At 41.1% G+C, this 23,958-nt stretch overlaps 1 protein-coding gene across 13 annotated transcripts in view; it reads left to right on the top strand.

The window, feature by feature from the left end:
• nrxn2b (neurexin 2b) overlaps positions 1-23,958 on the top strand; it is a 698,285-nt gene that overhangs the window by 636,204 nt on the left and 38,123 nt on the right. For all 13 annotated transcript variants that reach the window (XM_082527645.1, XM_082527647.1, XM_082527643.1 and 10 more), the window contains one exon: positions 18,219-18,390. In XM_082527645.1, coding sequence (XP_082383771.1) covers positions 18,219-18,390 — 172 coding nt within the window. The remainder of the gene's footprint in view (positions 1-18,218; positions 18,391-23,958) is intronic.

Here is a 23,958-nt window from a genome sequence, read left to right as displayed (position 1 = left end):
TAGGGAATTAATGAAGTGTGCACGGTCAGTTAACTTTGCTTTTGTTTTTTCTATGGCAAAATCTCACCAAAAGCTGTAATTACACCACCGCCATCGCTGAGGTAACTTTAAACTGTCCTAATTTGCGGTTTATCTTGTTACTTGGATAGATAATGGACTGTAGCACTCGCCAACTCTATCTCGCTATTCGAATGGCTCATTACATTTATCATATGCCTCTGTAGATTTTAACAAGCAATTTATTTTGATCTAGAAGCTAGAATATAAATGGTGTCATAGCATGCTGCAGCAGCGATTAATAATCATCATTTCAGTTTGCATGAAGTAATGTTCAGTAAAACGGTATCTCTTTAATGCCGTTGTCAAATTACCTTTTCCCTCTGAGCAGCATTTTAAGAATTAAATGACTTTATAAAGCAGCTGAGTTGTTGCATAGTTTATTTCCACCTCTATTTGCAAACCTAATATTCCTTATCAGATAAGAAATACGGCGCGCTAATAAGGTTTTCTCTGTTCTTTACACTTTGTCTGCTCATTCTGCTTGTTTTTACAGTGCTCGGTTTAACCCCCGTGGCTTTATTGATCTGTGCAGCAGAGTATACTGTTTAAGATCCACTGGGAAATGCACACAAACACAATTACCGAAACATTATAGGGTCATAAATCCATTCACTAATCATGGGTAACGCTGCGTTGTTGCATTGTTAATTATAAATCATTCATGTTTTGCCTAAGTGAGGAAACTTTCATAAATTCCAGCATGTGTGGACACTCAAAACCTTAAATTTATGGTATTTTTTTCCCATGTTATAGGCTTTTATAAATGTGTAAAAAATAAAATGAAAATTAATCCGTTACACTGCAGCAGCATCTAGTGAAAAAGGTGAGTATTTGGCATTAACGGAAATAAACTCCGCTTTAAATTTAGCTTGTGAAAGTTGGGTGTGCAGCCCAGTGTAAAGTTACCTCTGAGTGTGCCAGCTCTGCCTCACTGTATAACAGGGAGATACAGAGAGCGTCTCCATCGCATAACCAGGAATAAAGCTTGTTAATTATCCTCACAACAGCTTAAACCATGCTAGAGGCCAGCCATTGGTTTCAGAGCTGTAGCATCTTTCTCCTCTTCATCAGCCGTCTTTACTTAGCTTGCAGGTGCTACTTCAAAACATGAAGGAGCAACTGACAAACACTTATCCTTTACCCTGGCACAAAATAATCGGAAAATTTAAAGGCCACTCACTCTATCATCGTGCACGACACAACTATAGAATTGGAAACAGTCCACTAGACCGCAGCTGTGTGCCAAGGCACCGGACCGAGATGGAAACATTGCAGTTGCATGACTGATTTTCTTTCTGGTTTTTTTTTTTGTTTGTTTGTTTGTTTGTTTTTCACAACAAAAGGAATAGAGAAGCGCAGTATAGCATTTTTATGCTGTACTTATACTGTAGAGCAGTAACTGGCTCCGTGTGTGAAAGAGTGCCTAAATAACTGATTGACAGGCAGTAGCATAAATTACCTTGGCAGACAGCCCTGCACCTGTAATGTGCTGATGGACTAGTAAGGACAAAACGTTCTCCTCAGATCAACTGAACACAGTGAAATACATCAGAATGTTGTGTTTTGATATTATTGTTTAGATTTTTATATGTTCCTAAGAAACCCAGCTCGACTCGTGAAAAAAGCGATTTTTAGCTGTTAATGCAGAAAGCAAATAAAATATCTTTAGATGTTTACTGCTCAGTGGCAAAATAACATCTGGATCTCTCCATTATATGAATATGGCATATTTAACAGGAAGTGATGAGGTACTTGTAATAAAGTAACTGAATATATTACTTCAGTACTTTATGGCATTTCATGCTGATATAGATTTGTGTCATTTAATGTCAGATTATTAAAAAAAAATCTTAAATGTTACTGGAATGGTTTTTGTTTTTGTTATGGTTGATTTTTTTTAAATAGTTACAATTATACCTATGTAAATAAGTGGTTTCTGGAAGCACCACATTTTCATTGATTTTTTTTATTTACAGCATTATACTTTCTCTATTGCACATATTTATATGTGCAAGTGGTTAAACTGTATCTTACTAAAACCACTAAATGAAAAACAAAATGCAGATTTCATTGTCAAAGGAATTTGCATGTATTAATTTAGTGATGCAGAAAAAGAACAAACGTTGTTATCCCTGGTCGTAATCTGCACTGTCTCTTTTTTATGCTGCTGGAACTACACCTGCTGTAACACAGAACACATACTAAGAATACCTGTTCAATCAATAAAATTAATTTCACATTTATTCTCTAAGAAACTACACCAATGTCCATGTCTCCATGTTTAAATAGCTTTCGTTTAAAGTTTCAAAGTCCTAAACTGCAACTGCCACCGTAGAAATAAATAAAAATAATTACATTAAATTAGAATACTTTTTTACTACATTTTGTTTGGAATAGGAAGCACTCATAGGAATCCTTTTTGCACAGAAGAAGAATAATATGACCTGCAAAATGTCCATTTTTATTGAACATGTCCACAGTCTAAAGTTGTGGGTCCTAAGGTCTTCCAGCTTGCAATAATGCCACCAGCCATAGTTTCGTCCATACAGCATAACCCCTAATGTGGGCTACAGGTCAGGCTACAGATGTTGTACTTCCTACACTGTCACAGAATGTTGGTAATAGTGTTCAGTCTCAGTGTGACAGAGCTTTAATCGTGAACATTTACAAACTTTCGTCACCCACAAGGGAACATTGTGAGCTTCGTGGATGTCGGGTTTTGCTGCAGGCCTGTTGGTTTGGATTGCACAGGTGTACCTAAATAAGCACACACTGATGTAGAAAGACACACACCAGAAAGGGATTATCAGATTTATCCCCTCACCCAGTGATTTGCTTGAAAACAACATGTGTGTGTGCAATGATTAATCAGCAGTCGGCTCTACAGCGGCAGTGCAAAGACAGGAAGGGAATGAAAGGACAACAAGGCAGACAGCCAGGGACAGAGAAGGCGATTGTGTTCACTTTATCCATGTTTGCTCAGTTTAGCACAGGGCAAATATTAGCCCGTGTACTCAGCAGCCATTCTTCTCTACTGGGCTTCAAGCTCACACTCTCCCCACAGAGGCTAAAAGGCAAAAGCATTAACTCTCCATTATAACTACACACTATTAAGCATTAGCAAGGTCTTAGTTAATACTTCATTTATAAAGCATCACTCCTCTTTAGCACGGCACTCATAAACATGAATAGAAATGGTTTAGTCTTGCTTAACATGTATAACATGTTTAATGAAAGCATTTCTATATTTTTAAATGAAGGAGAAACTATTATTAGACCGAGTACAAACAAGTGATTTAGTGCTACTATTCAGAAAGTCTAATTATTAACAATATGGAGTTGCACATTTATACATATGCTGATTAGGAAACGAGTAAGTTGTTTGTTCGGGTGTTTCTAGAAGTCTTTTAAATGCTTATTTTTGTTACATTTTAAGATTAATTCGGGCAGTTACTTGTTGTCAGTTCAATATTTTGTGTGAGCACAGCGGATCCCTAACTGAAAGGTCAGCAGGACCTCGAGACTCAAATATGTCTCAGCTATCTTCACAACGGGAAAAAGAAACAGTCACAATGTGACAGAGAACATGCAGATATTTATTGCATGATTAACATAACTCGCTTAACATTTGCAGAATACTGAAATGTAAGCAGGACCAGAGTCTGAGTTTGTAAGAGGGTTTAAGAGAGAAAGAGAGACGCTGAGCAGCTGGAGCCACAGGTTACTTTGGTGATGCTCACAATTATTTGTAAAGCTCTGTGAAATATTCACTACTGTTTTGTGATAACCGTATTCATGTTTTATTATTCAGCTTCAATATATTTAAGTTAAAATACCCCATTTAACTCTAAATAACACCGTGAACCATTAACAGTGTTAAATGATGTAATATTAGGGTGATGTGATCATCATATATAAAGCATGAAAATTCTGTCATTAAACATGTTACATGTGAGCTTATTAAGCAAGATTATAGAATTATATGCCCTATGAATTAAGTATGAACTAATACCTTACTAATTTTTAACACTGTGTAATTATTATAAAGAATTACCGGCAAGGGGAGAACAGGTAGAGGGCGAATGATAAAGGAACAGTTGGGGAGTTATCCTGGTAACAGAGAGAAGCGTAAGTAAGAGAAATTAAATAGAGAGCTAATGATGGCGGAGAGTAATGAGAAGAAGCTAAAAAGAGGACAGCTGAGCATCCAACCGTCTGTGGCCCGCACCAAAAGGTTTAAGTCAGGATAGATTATATAGTTTTTTAAACTGCTGCAGGTCTTTCAGTGAAAGCACAGCTTGGCACTTATATTTCAGCTCCTATACTGTCTGCTTTTCTTTATCACACCAGGAAAAGTGCCCTGTTTAAGTCTATTCAAACCACAAGCTGCACAATATGCACCACTGCTGTTTTCAATTGAAGGAAGTTTGGAACCACAAGAGAGGGAAAGCAGCTGAAAGAAAATGGGCTGATGCTCTATTTTTTTTTCTTTCTCGCAGCTTTGTTGTGCAGTGCAAAGGAAAGAAAGTGATGGAGTGAGGAAGGGAAAATGAGGCTTGCTAGGACAGAAAGTAGAGAAAAGTGAAAACAATGAAGGCAGAAAACACTTTGCTCTTGATTTTGTCCGAAGGTCACAGTCATTCCCTTCAATTTCGGCCAGCTGCCTGCCTCGCTTTTCCTCAACAGATAGGAACACACACACACACACACACACACACAAAACCCTCAAAATGAACATTAATACACGTCTCGCCCATAGCGATCCACAGCTCACACAGTCAAAGTGTGAAAACATCAAAAAGAGAGAGACAAAAAGAAGTAATCTCCCATTTCAGCTTTTTCTCGCAGTGTATACTCAGGCATGACAAATTGTATGTGCAAACTGTAGATGAAAGGAGACAGCAGTAGAGATGTTGTCTCCTCTGCTGTCTCAGTGTCTCAGCTATGTTGTTTCATTCAAACCTCCAGATATTTGCTCAAATATTTTCGCTCCCTGCAGGTTTTTACGTAGTTGCAGTCACAAACATTTTAGTGCTACAATTTATGAATGTAATGTAGCATACAGTCACATCACTCATCAAATGCATGCATGCTGAGGATGGAGTCTCACCAGGTCCACTGGGTATCTTGTAGTAAACTCAGAGTGGGACCCAATGGAGTCTAAAATTTAATGTAATATGTAATTAATATTCCACCTGGAGCTGATTAGGTGATATGTTGCACTCCTCAAATAGTTTTTTCTTTTTGTAGAAACCTTTAGGACATGTATTCTTTTCAAACACAACATCCTATATATACGTTTTCCCTGTGTTAGGACCACAGGTTTTAGGTCTAAACTCAAGAGCAGAAAAATGGAGCCACTGCAAGACTGTCAAAGAACACAGTTCCTCTTATGTGCACCGACTGGCTCCAAAAGTTAGTCAGTCTCAGTGTTAGAGTACTTAACTTTAAATGGTAAATGGTCTGTATTTGTATAGCGCTTTACTAGTCCCTAAGGACCCCAAAGTGCTTTACACATCCAGTCATTCACCCATTCACACAAACATTCACACACTGGTGATGGCAAGCTACATTGTAGCCACAGCCACCCTGGGGCGCACTGACAGAGGCAATTTAAAATTGAAATTATTCTCTTTAGAACAAGTGAACAAAAAATAATATGACTGGGAAGGTTCTCAATCATCCAGGTCATGGTTGTCCAGTGAGCTTGGAAGGAAAATCGACTGGACTTCTTGAACACCTTTCATCTCAGAAGCTTCTTCGGTTCTAAGAGCAATTGGTGGAGAGTCCCAGACCCACTATTGATCATCTGCCTAATCACATGAGCCAAGGTGCGAAAACGAGTGTGGGTCACTATCAGCCACGATATCACTATCAGACCTTGTCCCACACTGTGTTGTGACTTTTTACTCTTTTGATCTCATTTTCAGCTCACCCATTTACATTCTATGAAGGCTTGAAATATGATCCAGGAGCAAGGGTAGCTTCTTAGGTCTCAGCTTACGGCATCTTTATTGTACTTGCAGTGTGTTCACCTAATTATGTCACCAGCTTTGAGATCAGCCACTTTTGCTGTTTAATAATTGATTTACTCACATTGATTTCAGGCAGGTTTTAAAGTGCAAATGCATTTTCTTGATTTATTTTTGGTCTATAATGTTTAACTTATTTCGAGGTGGACTGCTTGTCAGCATTTAAGGATTTTGAAAATAGTACTTTCATAAATATTTGATGGAATAAGTTTAAGATTTATACATTTTTTTAAATTAACAGCACAATTCTAATCATTATTTCATATCTTTGTACATTTTTGACCTCGTCAGAGCATCAAGTAAGAGAGATAATTAATACAGTCCCACAAAATGTACCCATACAATGTCAGAAAGGATTATTATAGTACAAAGCTACTAAACAAAAGACAGATTATGCACACTATTCAAGGACTCAGCTATCTCATTTCACAGTTTGCTGACTAGGTTTAGGCTCCCAGACAGGAATGAGCTCCAAACCCATTTTATTTGGAGTTGATGCACCTTTCTCTGTCAGACGCAAAGTACTCTCAGTGTCAGTTCTTTCTCTAAGATCATTCATGAGAGTGCATGGATCAATTGGATTCTACCAGACCCACGTTAGTAACTCCAGTCAACTCAGTAATGAGCCTCTGAGGAGTAAAAGAGCTTTTGATGAGGGCAGACAGATTAGAAAATTGAGGAAAAAAAGAAAAAGGAAGGTTAAAAGCTAAAGCGAGAGAAATGATAATTGGCGATACCGTAAGGTGAGGCAACAGTCATTGGTTCTTGTAGAAAGTTATATATAGAAAATAAGGTTTTATTGTTCTAATGGCTGAATTGCCACTATTTCACATCTGTATTGCAAGCTTTGGAGCTGGGATTACAAAGATACAATCAATAGAAATTTTATCATGATTTAATATAGAATTGAATATAGAATTCAGAAACACCTGCTTCTTTAGTTTGTCAAGTTTCTAATATCTTTACAAAGCCAAAAAAAGAAGTCATTTCAGCCATCACTTATTGCTTTGGTTTTTCCCATGAAAGGTGTTCAGTACAATGAGGTTTTGTGGCAGGGATTACTGCCGTATCTTAGAGTTAAATGAACTGATGAAGGACTGTAGGGAGCTGGTGAAAGCAAATTGAATACAAAAAAGAGACAAGAATGGAGCAATCAGTGTGGATAGGAAACTTTATTGGTCTTGAAAGACCCCCGCTTCCTGGTTCCAAATTAAGTCGTCTAAACTGAAACATATCTGTGTCTGGGCCTAGCAGTGCTTGTGGTAACAGTGATGAATCATGGGTATATGGACATTGATTTCTACTGTCAGAGTAACAGAGATTCTTTTCTGGCTTTGCCTCGGGGGATCCCCACCACCACATCATCGCCCTAGCTTCACTGCTGTCACTCCAAACGCTTCATTCTTTCCTTTTCTCCAGATTCCACTTCCATTTCTTTTCATTGTCTTTTTCTTACAATGATGTTCTTTGTCTTCCTATACCTTCTTCCTCTCTCTGCTTTATCTTCTCCATCCTCCATCCATCTCTGGTTAGTGACTGGAAAAGGCCCTTGACATTGCTGTTTCAGGTGTTCCGGTTTCACTTTGGCGTCTTGATAAATTTAATCTACCTTTACACATCTCTTGGCAGCTAGAGAGACTGAGTGGTAAATGATGACTCTATTTTAGCACTAAGGTGGCATATTACCTCTGCACCGTCTCTTTGATTTATTCATTTTTTATTTGATTAAGTCGTGAAAGACAGAACGGTCACTCGTAATGGATTGTTTAAGACGATCATTTTATTTACATGTGGTGATCGGACCTGCAAAAACCCAAAAAAGGGCAATGCTTTAGTATAACAAAAAGTTCAGATGAGTTTGATGCCCTTAGGCAAGTGTACTCGTGGAGGAGGCTGATCCTGGTGCAGTCTGAAAATTACAAATTGCATCTGACTTGCTGAAGCTGCCGGAATCGATATTTAGATGCCAATTCGATCTAAGCTGAAAGGACTCAGTTATAGTGAGAAACCCAGTTTTGCACTTTTCTTCATTGAGTGCCTCAGTAGCCTGTTGGACTACGGTTTAGATGTGCTTACTTTAAGCTGCCTCAAAACGTGATGTGGCAACCAGAGGCAGCAGGATTACAAGCAAACAAAACTGCTAGCAATGTGGAGCGGATTGTTTCTGTAATAAATTTTTTCATCATTGAGATGAGCTCAGATATATTGTTGACCTGGTTGTAAATAAATTAGTGTTACCCAATCAAATACATAGGCTGGTTCTTCTATAGTGGTGCTTGAGCATTCAAAGCACTTTATACAACAGGTTTCCATCCATCCATCTATTTGCTTCCGCTTATCCTTTTCAGGGTTGCGGGGGGTGCTGGAGCCTATCCCAGCTGTCATAGGGCGAGAGGCGGGGTACACCCTGGACAGGTCGCCAGTCTGTCGCTGGGCTAACACGCAGAGACAGACAACCATTCGCGCTCACATTCACTCGTGCATTCACGCCTATGGGCAATTTGGATTAATCAGTTAACCTATCCGCACAAAACCAAGAGCCCTTGGATACACAGGTTTCATTCACACAAAACATTTTCATTGTCTAAGTGCTTTATATCTAACATCAGGTTTCAGTATCTTACCAAATGATGACATGCATATGCAGAACCCAACCACCAACCTTTGATTAGTAGATAAAGTGCTTCTGAACTACAATCACCCCTGAATCTGTCCCTCACAACAAAACAGAGCCTCCCCTTCTCTGGGGGTCAGTGGTTAAGGTGTTTGTTTTAAGTTGTCGCCCACCCTTAACTTTAGAAACACATCTGAAAATGCAATAAAATTTTTAAAAATGTGAAAAGCTGGTTTAAATTTGGTCATGTTCCCCTTTGCAATCACTCTCATGCAATTCTGGACAGCTTTGAAATACATGAGTTTTTTCATCACGCATTTCAGATTCCCACCTGCCCCATTCGCTAGATTTGCCTCCCTGTGAGTCCTTCCTCTTCCCCAAAATGAAATTCAGGTTTAAGGGTCATGGTTTGGAAGGTAATTCCAGCCTGAATCACAGAGGCACAGGTGCAAGGGAATGGAATTAAACTCCCACTGAAGTGATCTGAAAATATTGAGAAAACAACCTTGAATCCCAAATTTACACCAGGTCGGCATCGTGGTTTTTTTGGGGCAGTACTCAGAAACTCTTGATTACAGATCCTATTTACAGTAATATCAGTAATATGGACTCACCTGATTGACATGGTGGGGGTTTTTGGTTTTCAAAAAAAATAGATATTAGTAGGAAAAGTAAAAACACAGATGCCAGTTGTAACAGAGCATGGGTACAGGGGGCGACCGTGGCTCAAGGGGTTGGGAAGCGTATCTGTAACCGGAAGGTCGCCAGTTCGATCCCTGGGCTCTCTCTGTCCTGGTCGTTGTGTCCTTGGGCAAGACACTTTACCCTACTGGTGTTGGCCAGAGGGGCCGATATGGCAGCCTCGCTTCTGTCAGTCTACCCCAGGGCAGCTGTGGCTACAACCGTAGCTTGCCTCCACCAGTGTGTGAATGCGAGAGTGAATGAATAGTGGCATTGTAAAGCGCTTTGGGTGCCGTGAAAAGCACTATATAAAATCCAATCCATTATTATTACAGTTACTTTTCAGATGTTTTGTATCGTTATTCACATCCCGATCACAAGGATAATGCAAAAAAAGTCCCCATGACAGTGTGCACGTGTATCCATGAGCTCTTGGCAGCTCTGTAAACAAGGCCGCAGTGTGTTGAGGTACCAAGCAATCTCACTCAAGGACATTCCCACGTTTGCATACAAGTGTGTGTGTGGTTTGAGGGGTTTTTTTAAGGCAGGTCAGCTGTCAGACCTAGGGATGGGTATCATTTAGGTTTTATCCAATACCAGTACCAAACCGGTACTTTTGAAACAGTACCGGTGCTCAAAGACTGGAAAACACAAACTTTGTCCAAAAACCTCTCATGTTTAGCTGTTTTTTTGTAAAAAGATAACAATGTGTGCCTTTTCTGCAGCTCTAGGGCATATATGGTATCACTCTTGGCTGGAAGCAGTGCTTAAACAATGGAAAAAAAACACAAACTTTGTCCAAAAACCTCTCATGTTTAGCTGTTTCCCACTTTTTCTTTGGTCATTTTAGCCTTTTTGGCCAGGTTGAAGGGCGTATCTGCCATCAAACAAGAAGACAGCCGCATGTAACTATGACGGTGTTTGCTAGTTCACCTTACATGCATTAATTTAATAACGTGGTTAGCATACTCAACGTAAATTACACACGAACAACATTAAGCTACTCACCCAGAGAAGAACGGCTGCTGCTGCATCATCATCCGTCATCATTTCTGCTACACTGGCAGGGCTAGGGGCCAGGACTCTCCTCTTCGGGTTCTTGGGGGATGTTGCTAACTCCGGGTCTGATAACAGGCACCACACCCGCAGTAGATGTGTACGGTGTGAGGTCTCGCAGCAAGCTATCAAATACGGTGCATTTCTCAGCTTTTAAAAAACCGCCAGGTGTTTCATCAGATTTGAGGTGTTACCTCCTTTGCACAGTATCACAGTATCACCTTAAAGCACTTGTTGCAGGCTGCTGAGTTTGCATCTTTTGCTGTGAAGTACAGCCAGACTTTTGACCGCTCCGCCTTGGGCATTTTTAACCTGCAGCTCTGTTCTAAAAGAGCGTACGTACCTGGGCCCGCCTACTATCCTTGGAAAGGTAAAATGATTGGCTAGAATCCAAAGTGTATGACATCTCAGGAAAATAAAGCACCGAAATGTGCGCTGCTTTTTGGTCTGGTTACTACCGTTTATGTCAGAACCGGTGCCATAATGACACCGGATACCGGTACCCATCCCTAGTCAGACCTCCAAGTATTATAGTTATTTTTATCGGCAGTTTATCGGCAGCTGAGAGGAAGAGGTTGGATAAACTCATCAGGAAGGCCAGCTCTGTTCTGGGATGCACCCTGGACCCAGTACAGGTGGTGGGAGACAGAAGGACTCTGGCCAAAATAACATCTCTGATGGACAGAGTCTCCCACCCCATGCACATAAATGTTGCTGAACTGCAGAGCTGCTTCAGTGACAGACTGCTGCATCCTAGATGCATGAAGGAGCGTTTCCGCAGGTCCTTCTTCCCTGCAGCTGTCAGACTGTACAATCTGAACTGCTCCCAACAAACATAGATGTTTACATCAATGCTGTAACTGCAATAAGTTAGTTAATTAACCAATTCGCGCTACAACCTGGTTTACCTCTTACCTGTAATTGTTTTTATTTAATTTAATAACTGTACAGTACTCTCTGTTTATAGTAACCGTTGTCCTTAATGTAAATATGTAAGAAAAATTGTGTATGTTTCTGTTCTGTGTCCTGTGTCCTGTTTGTTTGTATATTTGTCTTTTTGGCTGCTGTTACAACCAAATTTCCCCTTGTGGGTCAATTAAAGGATTATTCTATTCTATTCTATTGTGCTGAAGGATGCCATCCATCAACAGTCTCAGTGGTACGGTACATGAGCAGTCATATCAGTACTTACTATATGCGAGTCAGCGTTGGTTTTGCTGAGAGTGGCAACAATCAGGGTTATAGTGGACGGTATTTTGGTTGATTTGTGTTTCTCTCCTTCTTAGTATGTTCACTGTTTCTTCCCTCTGTAGTATTTTGGCTCAATGCTGGTATGTGTGTGTACTTGGGGACAAATAGGCAAGCCCAGTGTGAGTCATGCTCTGACAAGAGATTCAGACACATCAGTGTATACTCTCTCTCTCTCTCTCACACACACACACACACACACACACACACACACACACACACACACACACACACACACACACACACACATATATGTATATATATACATGCACTCACATCACATCTGTCTAAGTCATTGATTTTTCAATGAGATCTGATTCACTGTTAGAGTGGCCACTCATCATTTGCAGTGCAAATGTGCTCTCATAGCCATGACCACTGCTGGAAATAACTAGGCAAAGAAAAGAGATCGAAGAGGATATGAAGTGCCTTTAAGATGAGGTGCTCAAGGTGACTGCAAGAGACCACGGCAAGCACATACAGATGTTAGCTGAGCAGAAACCGAGAGAAGGTGTGGCAACGGAAACCATGTCTTCTTTGCAAAAGCGACTGTTTTGCCACAGCCCTCCTCTTTTTCCTAAATAAACCAAATCAAAATGACACATGCAGCTCCGTCTGGAACAGCACTATGTCATTTGAGGTGACTGATAAGAAGGGAAGACGTGAAATCTGCGCGCTACAGAGCAGTTTACTGATTCAAAATGGCTGCTGGCCCTCAACAATTCCCTCTTTCTGTCGCAGATACTCTGAAGACGTTCAGTGAACGGACAGTGGATGATTTAGCCGGCAAGAAGTCTACATGTTATGCAACCACGTATTTCTCCTTACGTAACGCTGCAGTTTCTAAGTGGAAGCTTAGCCCCACTATACTGTTCTCCTTGTAGCAGATGCCACAGCGGATCTGCGCTCGCAGGCATTATGCATACATGTTGACAAGCTGATTAGCCAGGAATCAGCGCAGGAATTAAACTCATGAGGAAGATGCAGCGATACCAAGTGATGGGGTATCAGATGGGGTATCTGTGGGATATTTTAGGGAAAAAAATCACCAGTATGAGTCGGTAACTGTAAACAGCATATGGAATTTTACATTAATGCACAGAATCTGCAAATACGTTAAAATGCTTAGCTCAAGCTGTATGAAATATTAGGCTTTCCTACACCGCATGGATGTGTCAAATATTTGTGTACATACATATATAAGAATTGATTGCTTTTTCTGTGGGCGCCCAGTAAAAATCAATTTATCATTCTTTTTTTTATCCATGCTGCTCTGCTGGCTGATTCATAAGCTAATAAATACTGCAGTTCTGCACACTTTTAGTGGCATGTCAAGTTAGTCTCAAGTAGATACAGCCTATGATAGATCCAAATGAGAGAGAAGCTGATGAATCGTTTGCATTTCCAACAGCCAGAGGAGTATTGATATGAAATCTATCAAACCAGCAAATCCCTGAACTGGTCAGCCGTGTTTCAGAAACAATTTCTCCAGGCAAGTTGATACAGCAAAATGCAAAATACCTTGAGTGATTTAAACAACTGCAACTGTCTCTGCCCTAGTCTTGCTGAATCCACTTTCCAGCAGTTGCGTCTCTGTTGTTTCCTCTTTCTAACTTGTCTGTTTAGCATTTATGTATCAGATCTAAGGGGGAGATTCAGAAAGACTTTGAGGAAATGCAAATACGTCAAGTAGCAGATGTGTGTAAAGATGAAGCTGTAGGGTGTGTTAGAAAGGGAGAAGATTGAGCAGGCGAGGAGGAAATGAAACAACAAACCAAATCCTTCAAAAATGCTTTCTCATTCCCCCTTTGTCTATTTTTCCTTTTCTTAATTGACTACCAGCAAAAGAAAGAACCAGATTTTGACACCTTCAAAAGGAGCTTTGATCTCAAAGCACCTTGAGGCCCCAGAGGATCATCAAGGTTCCCACTCTCCTTTTGTCACACAGTGTTTCTCTCTGCCCCTTGCTCCTCCTCCTCCTCCTCTCGCTCTTCCTTTTCTGCTTGGCGTGATCAGCGAGAGCTCGCTGAGGCAGCCCGATAACCCTGATACACACATACAGACTGCAGTCTCTGCCTCATTCTCATTCCACTCCCGACAGCAGCGTTTACCTCGACGTGCTCTCGCACGCCGCAAGGTCATGTTGAAATATTTCAGACGGAAATGCACTCCGTACTGCTCTTTCTCTGGCTGCCGTGCAGAATTCCAAAGTCAATTTTCTTTTGTCTTTGAGAACAAGGAAGGAGAGACTCTAATGAGAAGATTACAGAAACTTTCTTTTTTCTCGAGTTTTTTTTTTGGTAGCTAAACTCGATTTACTGTGTGGGAAACTGATGAGCAGTTTGTGCAGTGGTAAACAAATCAGATATTTGGCAAGAACAGCAACTTTGTACTTAAAGTAATATAATATTTAAGAGGAAATCTTTGATTTTTCTCTTGTCCCCAGATGAAACCTTTCTCTGTAACACTCAGAGCCTCAGAACCAAAACCGATTTTGGTTAAAGTTGAAACTTAATTCTGTCTGTAGGTATTTCGTCCAACCCCCTCCACTATTGTAGATCTTTGAATATTTAATTGAATCTCAGTAACTCAGATCCTGGCTTCTTCAGGCAGATCAGATGTAATTGAAAATACATCTGATCATAAAGTAGAGCTCCTGCCCCCCAGTCTACCGCGGACCTGCTCCCTTTGCTACCGATTTACCCGTAGAAAGAAAAGTAAGATGAGCTACCCTCTAGATAAAAGTGGAAAACGTAGCATTCTTGCTCCTGACATTAGCTGACTGCTAAGCAGTCATTGAGAAGCTGTGGTGTTTAAAGAGCAGCCAGGGTTTATTGTAAGTTACCTACTAGTCCCTTCATTTCAATGTTGCAGGCTTGACTGCTCCCAGTCATTCAAAGAGTTTTTCTTTTCCTTCTGTTTCCAGAGATATGTTCGCTTAAGGGAAACGGCCATTAAAATGTCATTACTGCTACACTAAAATCATTTTTAAAAAAGCACTGGTTCCCAGCGGCTTCCCACCGTAATGGGCTCGATACATTCCCTCAGCACCGGGAAGAACTCTAATGTTGCGGAACACAAATGCTAATCTCTCTGTAAATATCACTCAAATTCACTCCCTTCTGCTTTTCAGTTGTAATAGCATGGATTCATTCTGCTTCACCCTGGCAAATTGAATTAATTCTCCAAGCAAGGTGTTATGATTATTCTAAGCTTCCTAGTGCGTGGGCTGTAATGGAGATGATCCTGGCATTTCCGCTCGATCCAAAAGCATTTCACTCACCCTCTCCATTTTGTTTTTCCCCGTTGCAATATCTAAAGGGTATCAATACTGAAAGCTTTGATTAAATCGTTATTCTTGTGCACCTCATAATTACTCTAAGACTGTATTCATGCTGGTGTCGTCAAATCTGCAGCATAGTGGATTTTGGCATTCACAACGATAGCAGGCAGAAAGACTGTGAGGGTCGGTCTATAACATGAAGCCGCTGATTAAGTGGCTGAGAAGCTGGAAGCACTTTGCCATTCGAGACATCCAACGAGCCTCCTTGCAGAATGAGTCCATCTACAGAGTAGTCCATCAATTTCATACAGATCTAGCTTCATTAGGAGCATCACGTAGGACAGCTGAGCTCTGCTTCCTGTTGTGTTCCACACTGATTCCTTTTGCTTATTCTGGCTGTTCAACTGTGTCTTATGTTCTGCTGATCCCCGCAAAGCATTAATCACAACCAACATGTTGCGCCACCATTTGAGCATGCTCAATTAATACCCTAATCACGGCTGACATCGGTGCATGGCCGTAACGTGGCCTTGGCTAAAAACTATAACAACTTTACACAGCAGCAAAGAGCAGTTAAGATGCACATAAATGTGGCTGATTATACTGATCATTAACTTACTGTACAACCTTTGCACTTATTTACTCAATTAACTGGCTATTTTGAGATCTGTTAACATTAGGGGTGTCTTATTTTCTTTTTTAAAATACTTAATCAGCCATGAATAATGGAAAACTGCTGCAAGCAAAAGCCACAGGTTCACCCCTGAATATCTTGGCATATGGAAAGTGGCAAAATAAATGCACATACCTAATGAGGTAACGGAATCAATGAAGTTGTAGCTGCAGTGAGGAGATAGCAGTGTGCAAATGTGACCCCACCGGCAAATGAGCTTGACCTGCTGTGACAGTCAGGAAGTGTTGCTGTCTGTAGGTTGGGCAACAGCTACCAGAGCAGGGTCTTACAGCTGGGCAAAAGTGCAACAGAGGTTTTGCAGTCAGACAGACAACTTGTATGCAGTGGTGCTGTCTGATATGTCCTCTGTTTCTCCCTTTCTCTCTCTCACCCTTGTTCTATGGCTCTCTGGCAGACTGTAACTCTGTAAATGACTTTGACCTTTCCTGGGACTGAGGACAGGAACCACAGAGGGAGAGGAGAGAGATGGCGGGAGAAGAGAGTGGAGTAGGCGGCTGACTGTAATAAACTCGAAGCAGTGGGCGGCTGTCAACACTAATAGATGGGAGAGGGGAGGGGGGGTCACCCGGTTGATGAATACTAAAGGTGCCTGAGTCCTCAGCAAGTACTCTGTTCCCTTACCAGGCTTGTATGTGTGGGATCTGACGCTCTGAGTGTCATCAGACTACAGGCAGTCGGGGCTTTTTGTGTTGACTGAAGAAAAATATCTTTTGATTTTTGCCAAAGGACAACAAAGGAACAACAGTATTAGCCTATTAGCATGGATTGTTACACGGCTGGATGACTGCAGTTTAACTGTGCAGGGTAACTGCTGCTTAGTTGACAACTCAATTGCTTCAGTCAGTGTAATTCATTCTCAAACACAAAAGACATGATTTTATTTTTCTCATTATGCATTGCCAGTTGGAATCTAGCTACGCTCAACGGGGTATCTTTGGGTAACATAAGTAACAAAGACAACAGTGTTGTAAATAACAATTATCTTGAACACCAGAAAGAATAAAACGACGGAAAGCACTGGTCAAATTACAATATTAGTTGTTGGTTCATGATGGTGGATAAACAGTTGATACTATTGGGAACACTGATGTTTTTGCAGCGAGCTGAGTAGCTGTTGAGATATTTTTTCCAGGGAATCTATAAATCATCTCTAAAGACAGCTTAAATGGCACAAACTTAAACCTAAGTGACCACTTTAATAGCGTTTTTATAAAAAAGGTAAATAGACCGGTTCTTATAGATCGCTTTTTTCTACCGTATTTTTCGGACTATAAGGCGCACCGGATTATAAGGCACATTAAGCGAAACAAAATAAAGTGAAACTTTATTCAACTCTATCACAATAACTCTCAACATCGTTAAGTTTTAACACATAAAATACAGAACAGTACACTCACTTTTTCAGTTCATTCCTCTTCCACAAGTCCATCAAATTGTGATGTTGGATTATCTCACAGCTGCTTTATTCGTATGTTCAACTGCATGACTGATAGCCTAAAGTTTGAAATCCACTTCGTAAGCATGTCTCTTAACAGGTGCCGTTTTGGGGTCCTTGTACACACAGTACGTATTTCTCCGCAAGGCTCCAGACTACGGTAGCCGTAACAATCCAGCTTTGTAGCTTACCAAAGTCATACTAAAACATTTTGACTGATTTTTGACGGCCGTGTACCACATAAAATCGGTTCGAGGTCAGTAAGCACAACCAGAATTAATACATAAAGCACACCGGATTATAAAGTACACTGTCAATTTTTGAGAAAATTTAAGGGTTTTAAATACGCCTTATAGTCCAAAAAATACAGTATTCTACCTGAGTGCTCAAAGCACTTTATAAACTGTGGGTTTTTTTCAGTCATTTAGATAAAGCACTTCTCTCTTTGTCTAAGTCAGGGTTGTCGGACTCCAGGCCTCAAGGGCCGGTGTCCTGCAGGTTTTAGATCTCACCCTGGGTCAACACACCTGGATCAAATGATTAGTTCATTACCAGGCCTCTGGAGAACTTCAAGACATGTTGAGGAGGTCATTTAGCCATTTAAATGAGCTGTGTTGGATCAAGGACACATCTAAAACCTGCAGGACACCGGCCTTCGAGGCCTGGAGTTGGACGGTCTAAGTCCTTTCTATTTAACATCCACACATCGGGAGCTACTTAGTGTTTAGTATCTTGCCGAAGGATGGTTTGGCATACAGACTGGAACAGGCAGGATTGAACCATCAACCTTGTGATTAGGAGATGGCCGGCTCTACTTCCTGAGCCACAGCTACCCTATCTAAAGCTGAATATTTAAAACATTTAGATCCTTTAATCGTGGCTCTCAATTCACCAAATCCATGAATACATGAATTGTACCAGATTCTGTTTGAAACCAGATGTTGGGATGGGGCAGTGGACAATGAGGGCTTAATCTTAGAAGAGACCGCGGTCAGGCTTTTCCACTAACCCGAACCCTTCATGTTATATTTTATGGGTATATGTTTGAACTTAACATATTAGTGCATGCTGGTGCATTTTTGTTGACCGTGTATTGCATCAACCTCTGTTTACAGGAACGGGGAAAGGTCGGCGTGATCTTCAACGTGGGAACAGACGATATAACCATCGAGGAGAGCGCGGTGATGGTGAGCGACGGCAAATACCACGTGGTGCGATTCACACGCAGTGGTGGAAACGCCACGCTACAGGTGGACAACCAGCCCGTCATTGAACGTTTCCCCTCAGGTAGGAACAGTGGGCTTGATCTAGGGACTGAGGGAGGGAGGCAGTATTGGATTAGATCCTTCACAGGTCTGAGTTTTCCGATAAGCCGGGCAACAAAGTGGAGAGAGAAAGAAGGAGCTTTGCAAATGAAATATTCATTATTTTAGCCCCCCCAACCTATGTGCAACTAAAAGTGATCTTTTTCTCTCTTAAAGACACACATTCTGTTTTATTTATCACAACATTCATATTTAGAGGCTGCTTGCATTATTCCTGGTGATTAAGTCCAGTTCTGGTCTAAAAGGCAGGAAGAGCAAAGCAGCCTTCCCGAGGCAAGCCGTCCTCATCTAAGTGCAACCGGCTCTCTGTGGTTAGTCTGCCATTATAGCTCCTGGCACTGTGAAGCCAGCACTGAATGGAGGCCAGCCGAACGTGAGTATGCCAGCCACGTATGGTTGGTGAGCAAGGTCTTTAGGCAGGATAAACAGGGAGGAAACCTCAAGCTGGGAAAGCGTGGAGGTGTTTTTAACTCAAGCCTTCGCTTCAAGATAAACACGGGTGCAACATCATTTAAACGAGGGCAAACTCCCGATGAGTCACGGCTGGGAGTGTGTTAATTCCCCCACTCTTTGTTTAACCATAATCATAGTATTCTATTTCAGTCTGAAATATGAAGTTATTTTTGGTTATGCTGAAGCTCCCCACGTAATTTCTCTCTCCACTGTGTTTCCCTTTTGTTCATGGTTGTTCAAAGGAAGACATTTTGTGTTCCCACAACGACTACGCAACACCACGCAGGACTGTCTCATGTTACAAACAAATAAGCAGTGTTTTTTATTCCGCACCGATGCTGTCCAATGTGCAAACCTCCACCCGAAGTCGATGCATTCTCTTCCCGTTGTCTAAAAGCACTGTCTATGTATCATCATTGTTTCAAACTGCAGGGAGAGCGCCGCTAATGTGGTCATGATATTTACTCTTGTTGACATATAGAGCAGTGGGACTGTGACATTCTCTGTCACAGCAGTGATCCCATATTTCGAAGCTTTGTTTTGGCATTGAGAGAAGCATATTCTCTTGCTCATCCATCAACACAGCAAGGCCAGACTGAGGGGAATGCATCACAGCCAGAAAAGGAAGTGCCGTGTGACAGTTCACTCTTTTCAGTTGTTATTATGATGGAAATGCAGCCCTTTTCACAACAGCGCACGCTCCAAAAAGGAGCCTTCATCTAACAATAGCGCAAACCGCTCGGAAAATAACAGCTGAGCAGCCTGTTAACATTGGCAAGTGAGTGTCATCATCCGAATCTTTGTTTCGTTTCATCAAGAAACATTAATGCACATCCCATATCGTATTCTTTTTATTCCTCTTCCCTTCCGCCCTCCTCGCCGCGGTTGTTGTCCTCATCAAACATTTCTTTCCTTTTCCTGTGCTTATCAACAATTGAAGAGTGTGATTTTGTTTTTGTTTGTTAGTTTATTTGATGAGTTTTGTGCTCGGGCTGGAACTTTTAGGAGGTCACGAAGATGAGTGGGGTTGTGTGGGTGGTAGCAGGGGGGCTAAATGGCTGTAGAATAGGTTTGTTTCATTTATGTGAGCTGATTACACTCTAACTTTTTTTGGGTGCCAGCTTGCAGATTGCACCCATACCCACTTTGAAGGTTGTGCTCATCATCATATTGCTTGGGGAGTGGGTGGGGCTTGTTTTAGGGACATAGACATGTTACACATTAGGAAAGCAAAACGTAGGATGAGGCTTAGGTGCAGATGGGTGGAGGAGTATGTAGAGAGAGAGAGAGATGGGATTGCAACTTCCTAACTGACACATGAGGTGCATAAAGGGAGAGAGAAAGTGATGTTATATTTTTGTAGAGAAAGAAAAAGGAGGTCCCCTGTTGAAACAAGTTCCCATGACCCAGATTGGAGATTTAGACATCTTCTGATTCTCTAAATAGGACAAAATAGTTTGCGCTCACGGTTTGGGACTGTATTCAAACCTACTTCATTTTCTTGATGCTTACATTATGCAGTGTCATTGCTATGCTGTCCCAGCAGAAAACTTATGTCATCTTATGCTGTCGTTGTAAACCAGATTTCAAGAAAAATAGAACAAGTTGTCATGAAAAATGCCTGCAATGGTGCGTCTGTTGGATGGTACAGGTACCATATTTGTCTGGTCCCTCTAACAAAACAAGGAAGTGCACTTTCCTGTGAAATCCCCTTCCCCAGAGGGACTGTTGTGACCCACATCAAGCAGTCTCCTTGGTATACTTTTGCAGTTCTGAACCGTATCTGACATTCTGTGCATATTGAGAGTTACATGTGGGATACCTGGGGTCTCTGGTAAAAGCTCCCAGAGGATGAGGCCACAAGGAAGGTGGAAGTAAAACAGAGAATGTAGAGCCGTCATTCCTCGTGAAAAAGGTGGCAGATTTTCTCTCTGTATCTTATTCTGACAAAAAACACGTTTGTGTGCACTATAAGTGGCCTCAGCCCAAAATATCTGGAGATTACTGAAGATTTTGCATCGCTTTACTCACAAAGCCTTTATTAAAACCCGGGCTGGCCAGCAGCAAGCTTTTAAACAGAAGGCCATTTCGAGGTGATGATTTGGAGAGACAAGATGTTGACAGCGAATGTGGTCGTCACAGGTCAGGCACATTCAGCGGCTAAGCAACACGTCTCCTGACGTCCCACGAAGTGATGTTAGTAGTCCTCGGGGAGTCTGTGTGTCTGTGGGTGTTGTGGTCCATGTCTTATTCTACGTGTGACAGTGCATGCATCTGTCTGGGTGCATCACATAGTACAGCATGTTTGTGTGTCTGTGTGCATGTGCACATTGTATTTGATGGACAGAGAGCAGACAAAAAGTGTCAGAGGAACGCTCGGCCAACTAATCCAGCATGTCAGGTGTCCCCGGTGGCTCCTGCAGCAACAGTTATTGGCCCGCCCCACCTCCCATTTTCCCAAAATGGCATAGTGGCTCAATAAAAACCTCCCCGTGTCACACTGAGCACCTCAACCTTGCCTCAGAAAAACAGGCAGATGTTAGCACCGGTGCCATACGGGCTGTAATTGTACCATTTCACACTCTAGTCCCTTTATTTACTGGTCATCTGCTGTGAGAAAGGAAGTGGTCTCATGTGGTTAATAATTTTTTATCTTAAAAGGTTTGTTTGTGATTTTATGGCATTGCCCTTTAGGAATATTCATTTCTGAGTGACCAAAGTATTATTTTCTGGTTTGAGGCAATACAGAAAAATAAAGACTTAAGAATGACTGTTGCTCTGCATCAGTGTTTGTTAGCTTATGTATCATACAGTGTTTTTACAGAGCTTCACTGAACATTAATTAAAGCTAAACTGCAGCTTTTAAAAGAAGAAACACATTGTTTCTCTGGCCAATGCAAAGTTACATTTATATTTAGGCTTACATGGTCTGATAATTAGGCATGCAGATGCTAGCAGACTTATAAATTACAGCATGACTAATGATAAAGAGTCATGTTTGCTCACTTCTTCATAGCTTTTCTTTATTTTTGTTCTGGCATGCCATATTCCTCAAGTATATGTAACTTTGTTAAATGCTGAAACTTCCTTGGTCTAGGAACTGAGTAATGTCCATTATGTCCATAGAGCAGAGTTTTCTGATGTGAACAATGGTGCTTTTATCTTTTTTCTGAGAGGATGAATGACACATATAATGTTTTTCTCTAAAGTTACAGAAAGTTGTCTTACTGAAGTGATCTGAAGGCAATTTATAATGTATATGATGGCACAAAATGGTAATTGAAACTTTTTTTGTCATTTGCTGTTGTTAGTTTTTATGGCTGCGGTGATTTTATTTCAGAATGAACTTGTTAATTATGCAGTGGGGACAGGACTGCCACACTTTTTACCATTGATTTTCTGTTAAAGCTCGTGTCTCTGGAGTCTTGCATAGTGTATATCATCCATCTATCCATTAATTTTCTCCTGTATATCCAATTCAGGCTTGTAGTTCTGCCTGGAGGTACACCACAAACAGCTCACCAATCCACTGTAGGGCTAGCACAGAGACACAGGCAGCCATTTATAACTACAGCCTATTTAGAATGTCAGGAGAATATGCACTTTTGCTCATTGGTGATTCAGAAGTCTTCAGTTTTTGTGGTAGTTTAATTTTATAGTGAGAGACCAAATATCAACCAAAGCCCTGGAAAAAAACTGACTTGCCTTGTCGATATATTTAGGGTCATTGTCATGCTGGAAGACCCATCCACGACCCATCTCTCATCTTCTCATCCAAGATTTTATGCAATATTGGCCCTTTGACCCCCTCAAACACAAGTAGGTCCCAGACAGGCCACCAATCCACTGTTGGGCTAGCACAGAGAGATAGACAGTCATTCATAACTGTGGCCTGTTTGACTGTGGGGATGATGTTCTTTGGGTAGATCAGTTTAATGCCAACTAGCTTTATTTTGGCTTCATTTGACCACAACACTTCATCCCAAGCCTTCTTTGAATTATTTAGATGTTCTCTAGCAAACTTGAGATGGGGCTGTATGTGTACCTTCCTAAGCAGGAGGACCTTGCAGGCAGTGCAACGTTTCAGTGCATTGTCGTGTAGTGTGGTACAAGCGGTCTTCTTGGTGACTGTGGTCCCAACTGCCTTCAGATCTTTTGTAATGCAATATTTATTTGCTTTTAGGACAAAGGGAAACTGTCTTATACAGCACACCACAAACATACAATATATTGGGTTTCCCAAGAACATTACCCCAAACCCAAACCCTAAGTCCCTTTTCTCCCCCTCTCCACCCCCATCCTCCCTACCAACACACATTTGCAGCATAACCATGACATTCCAATGACACAACAGGTTAACATAATGAACAAGGAGAAAGGTACAATAGATCAGTGATTTAAAACAAAAAGAGAATAACATGCATTAACTCCCTATTGCACATTTCTGAGCAATCTTTTGGTCTCTCTAATTCCCTTTAGCCAGTTTTGGACTGTTGAGGGGTTTGCATGGTTGACCCTAGCTGAGGATAGTTCTAAGTACAAGATATCTAAGAAGGCATGTAACCAGTGTTTCACCGAGAGATCATGTGGTGGTAGCCACCTCTGAACCACTAGTTTTTTGGCCCCAGTTATGCCTGCCAGCCACAATTTGCGTGCTTTCATTGTCATTGGAAGCCTAGAGTCATCAAGCAGAAGATGTAGCAGTGGGTCAACAGGAAGACTGATATTTGTCAGTGATGTCAATAACTTTATTACCTTGTCCCAGAAGAAGAACACATCAGGACAGTCATGCATTAAGAGAATGCATTAAACCTTAATGCATTCTCTTTGGGATAGTAGCAGTAAGAATTAGAGGTTATTTTCATCTGGAATCTCTTCTGACCTTCAGATCTTTAACAAGCTCCTTCCATGTAGTTTTGGGCTATTCAACACTTTTTTTCATGATCATCCTCAATTCATGAGGCAAGATCTTGCAAATGGAGGGTGATAATGATCATTTTAGATTTAATCTATTTTCAAATAATTGGAAATAATTGGAATTGGAAGAAAATTGCATGAGCTCCTTACTGGTGGTCTT

Source organism: Aulonocara stuartgranti, assembly GCF_965226115.1.
Source record: "Aulonocara stuartgranti genome assembly, chromosome: 3".
Classification (NCBI taxonomy): Eukaryota; Metazoa; Chordata; class Actinopteri; order Cichliformes; family Cichlidae; genus Aulonocara; species Aulonocara stuartgranti.
The sequence above is the reverse complement of the archived record's forward strand: the minus strand, read 5'-3'. Positions and strand labels throughout refer to the sequence as shown.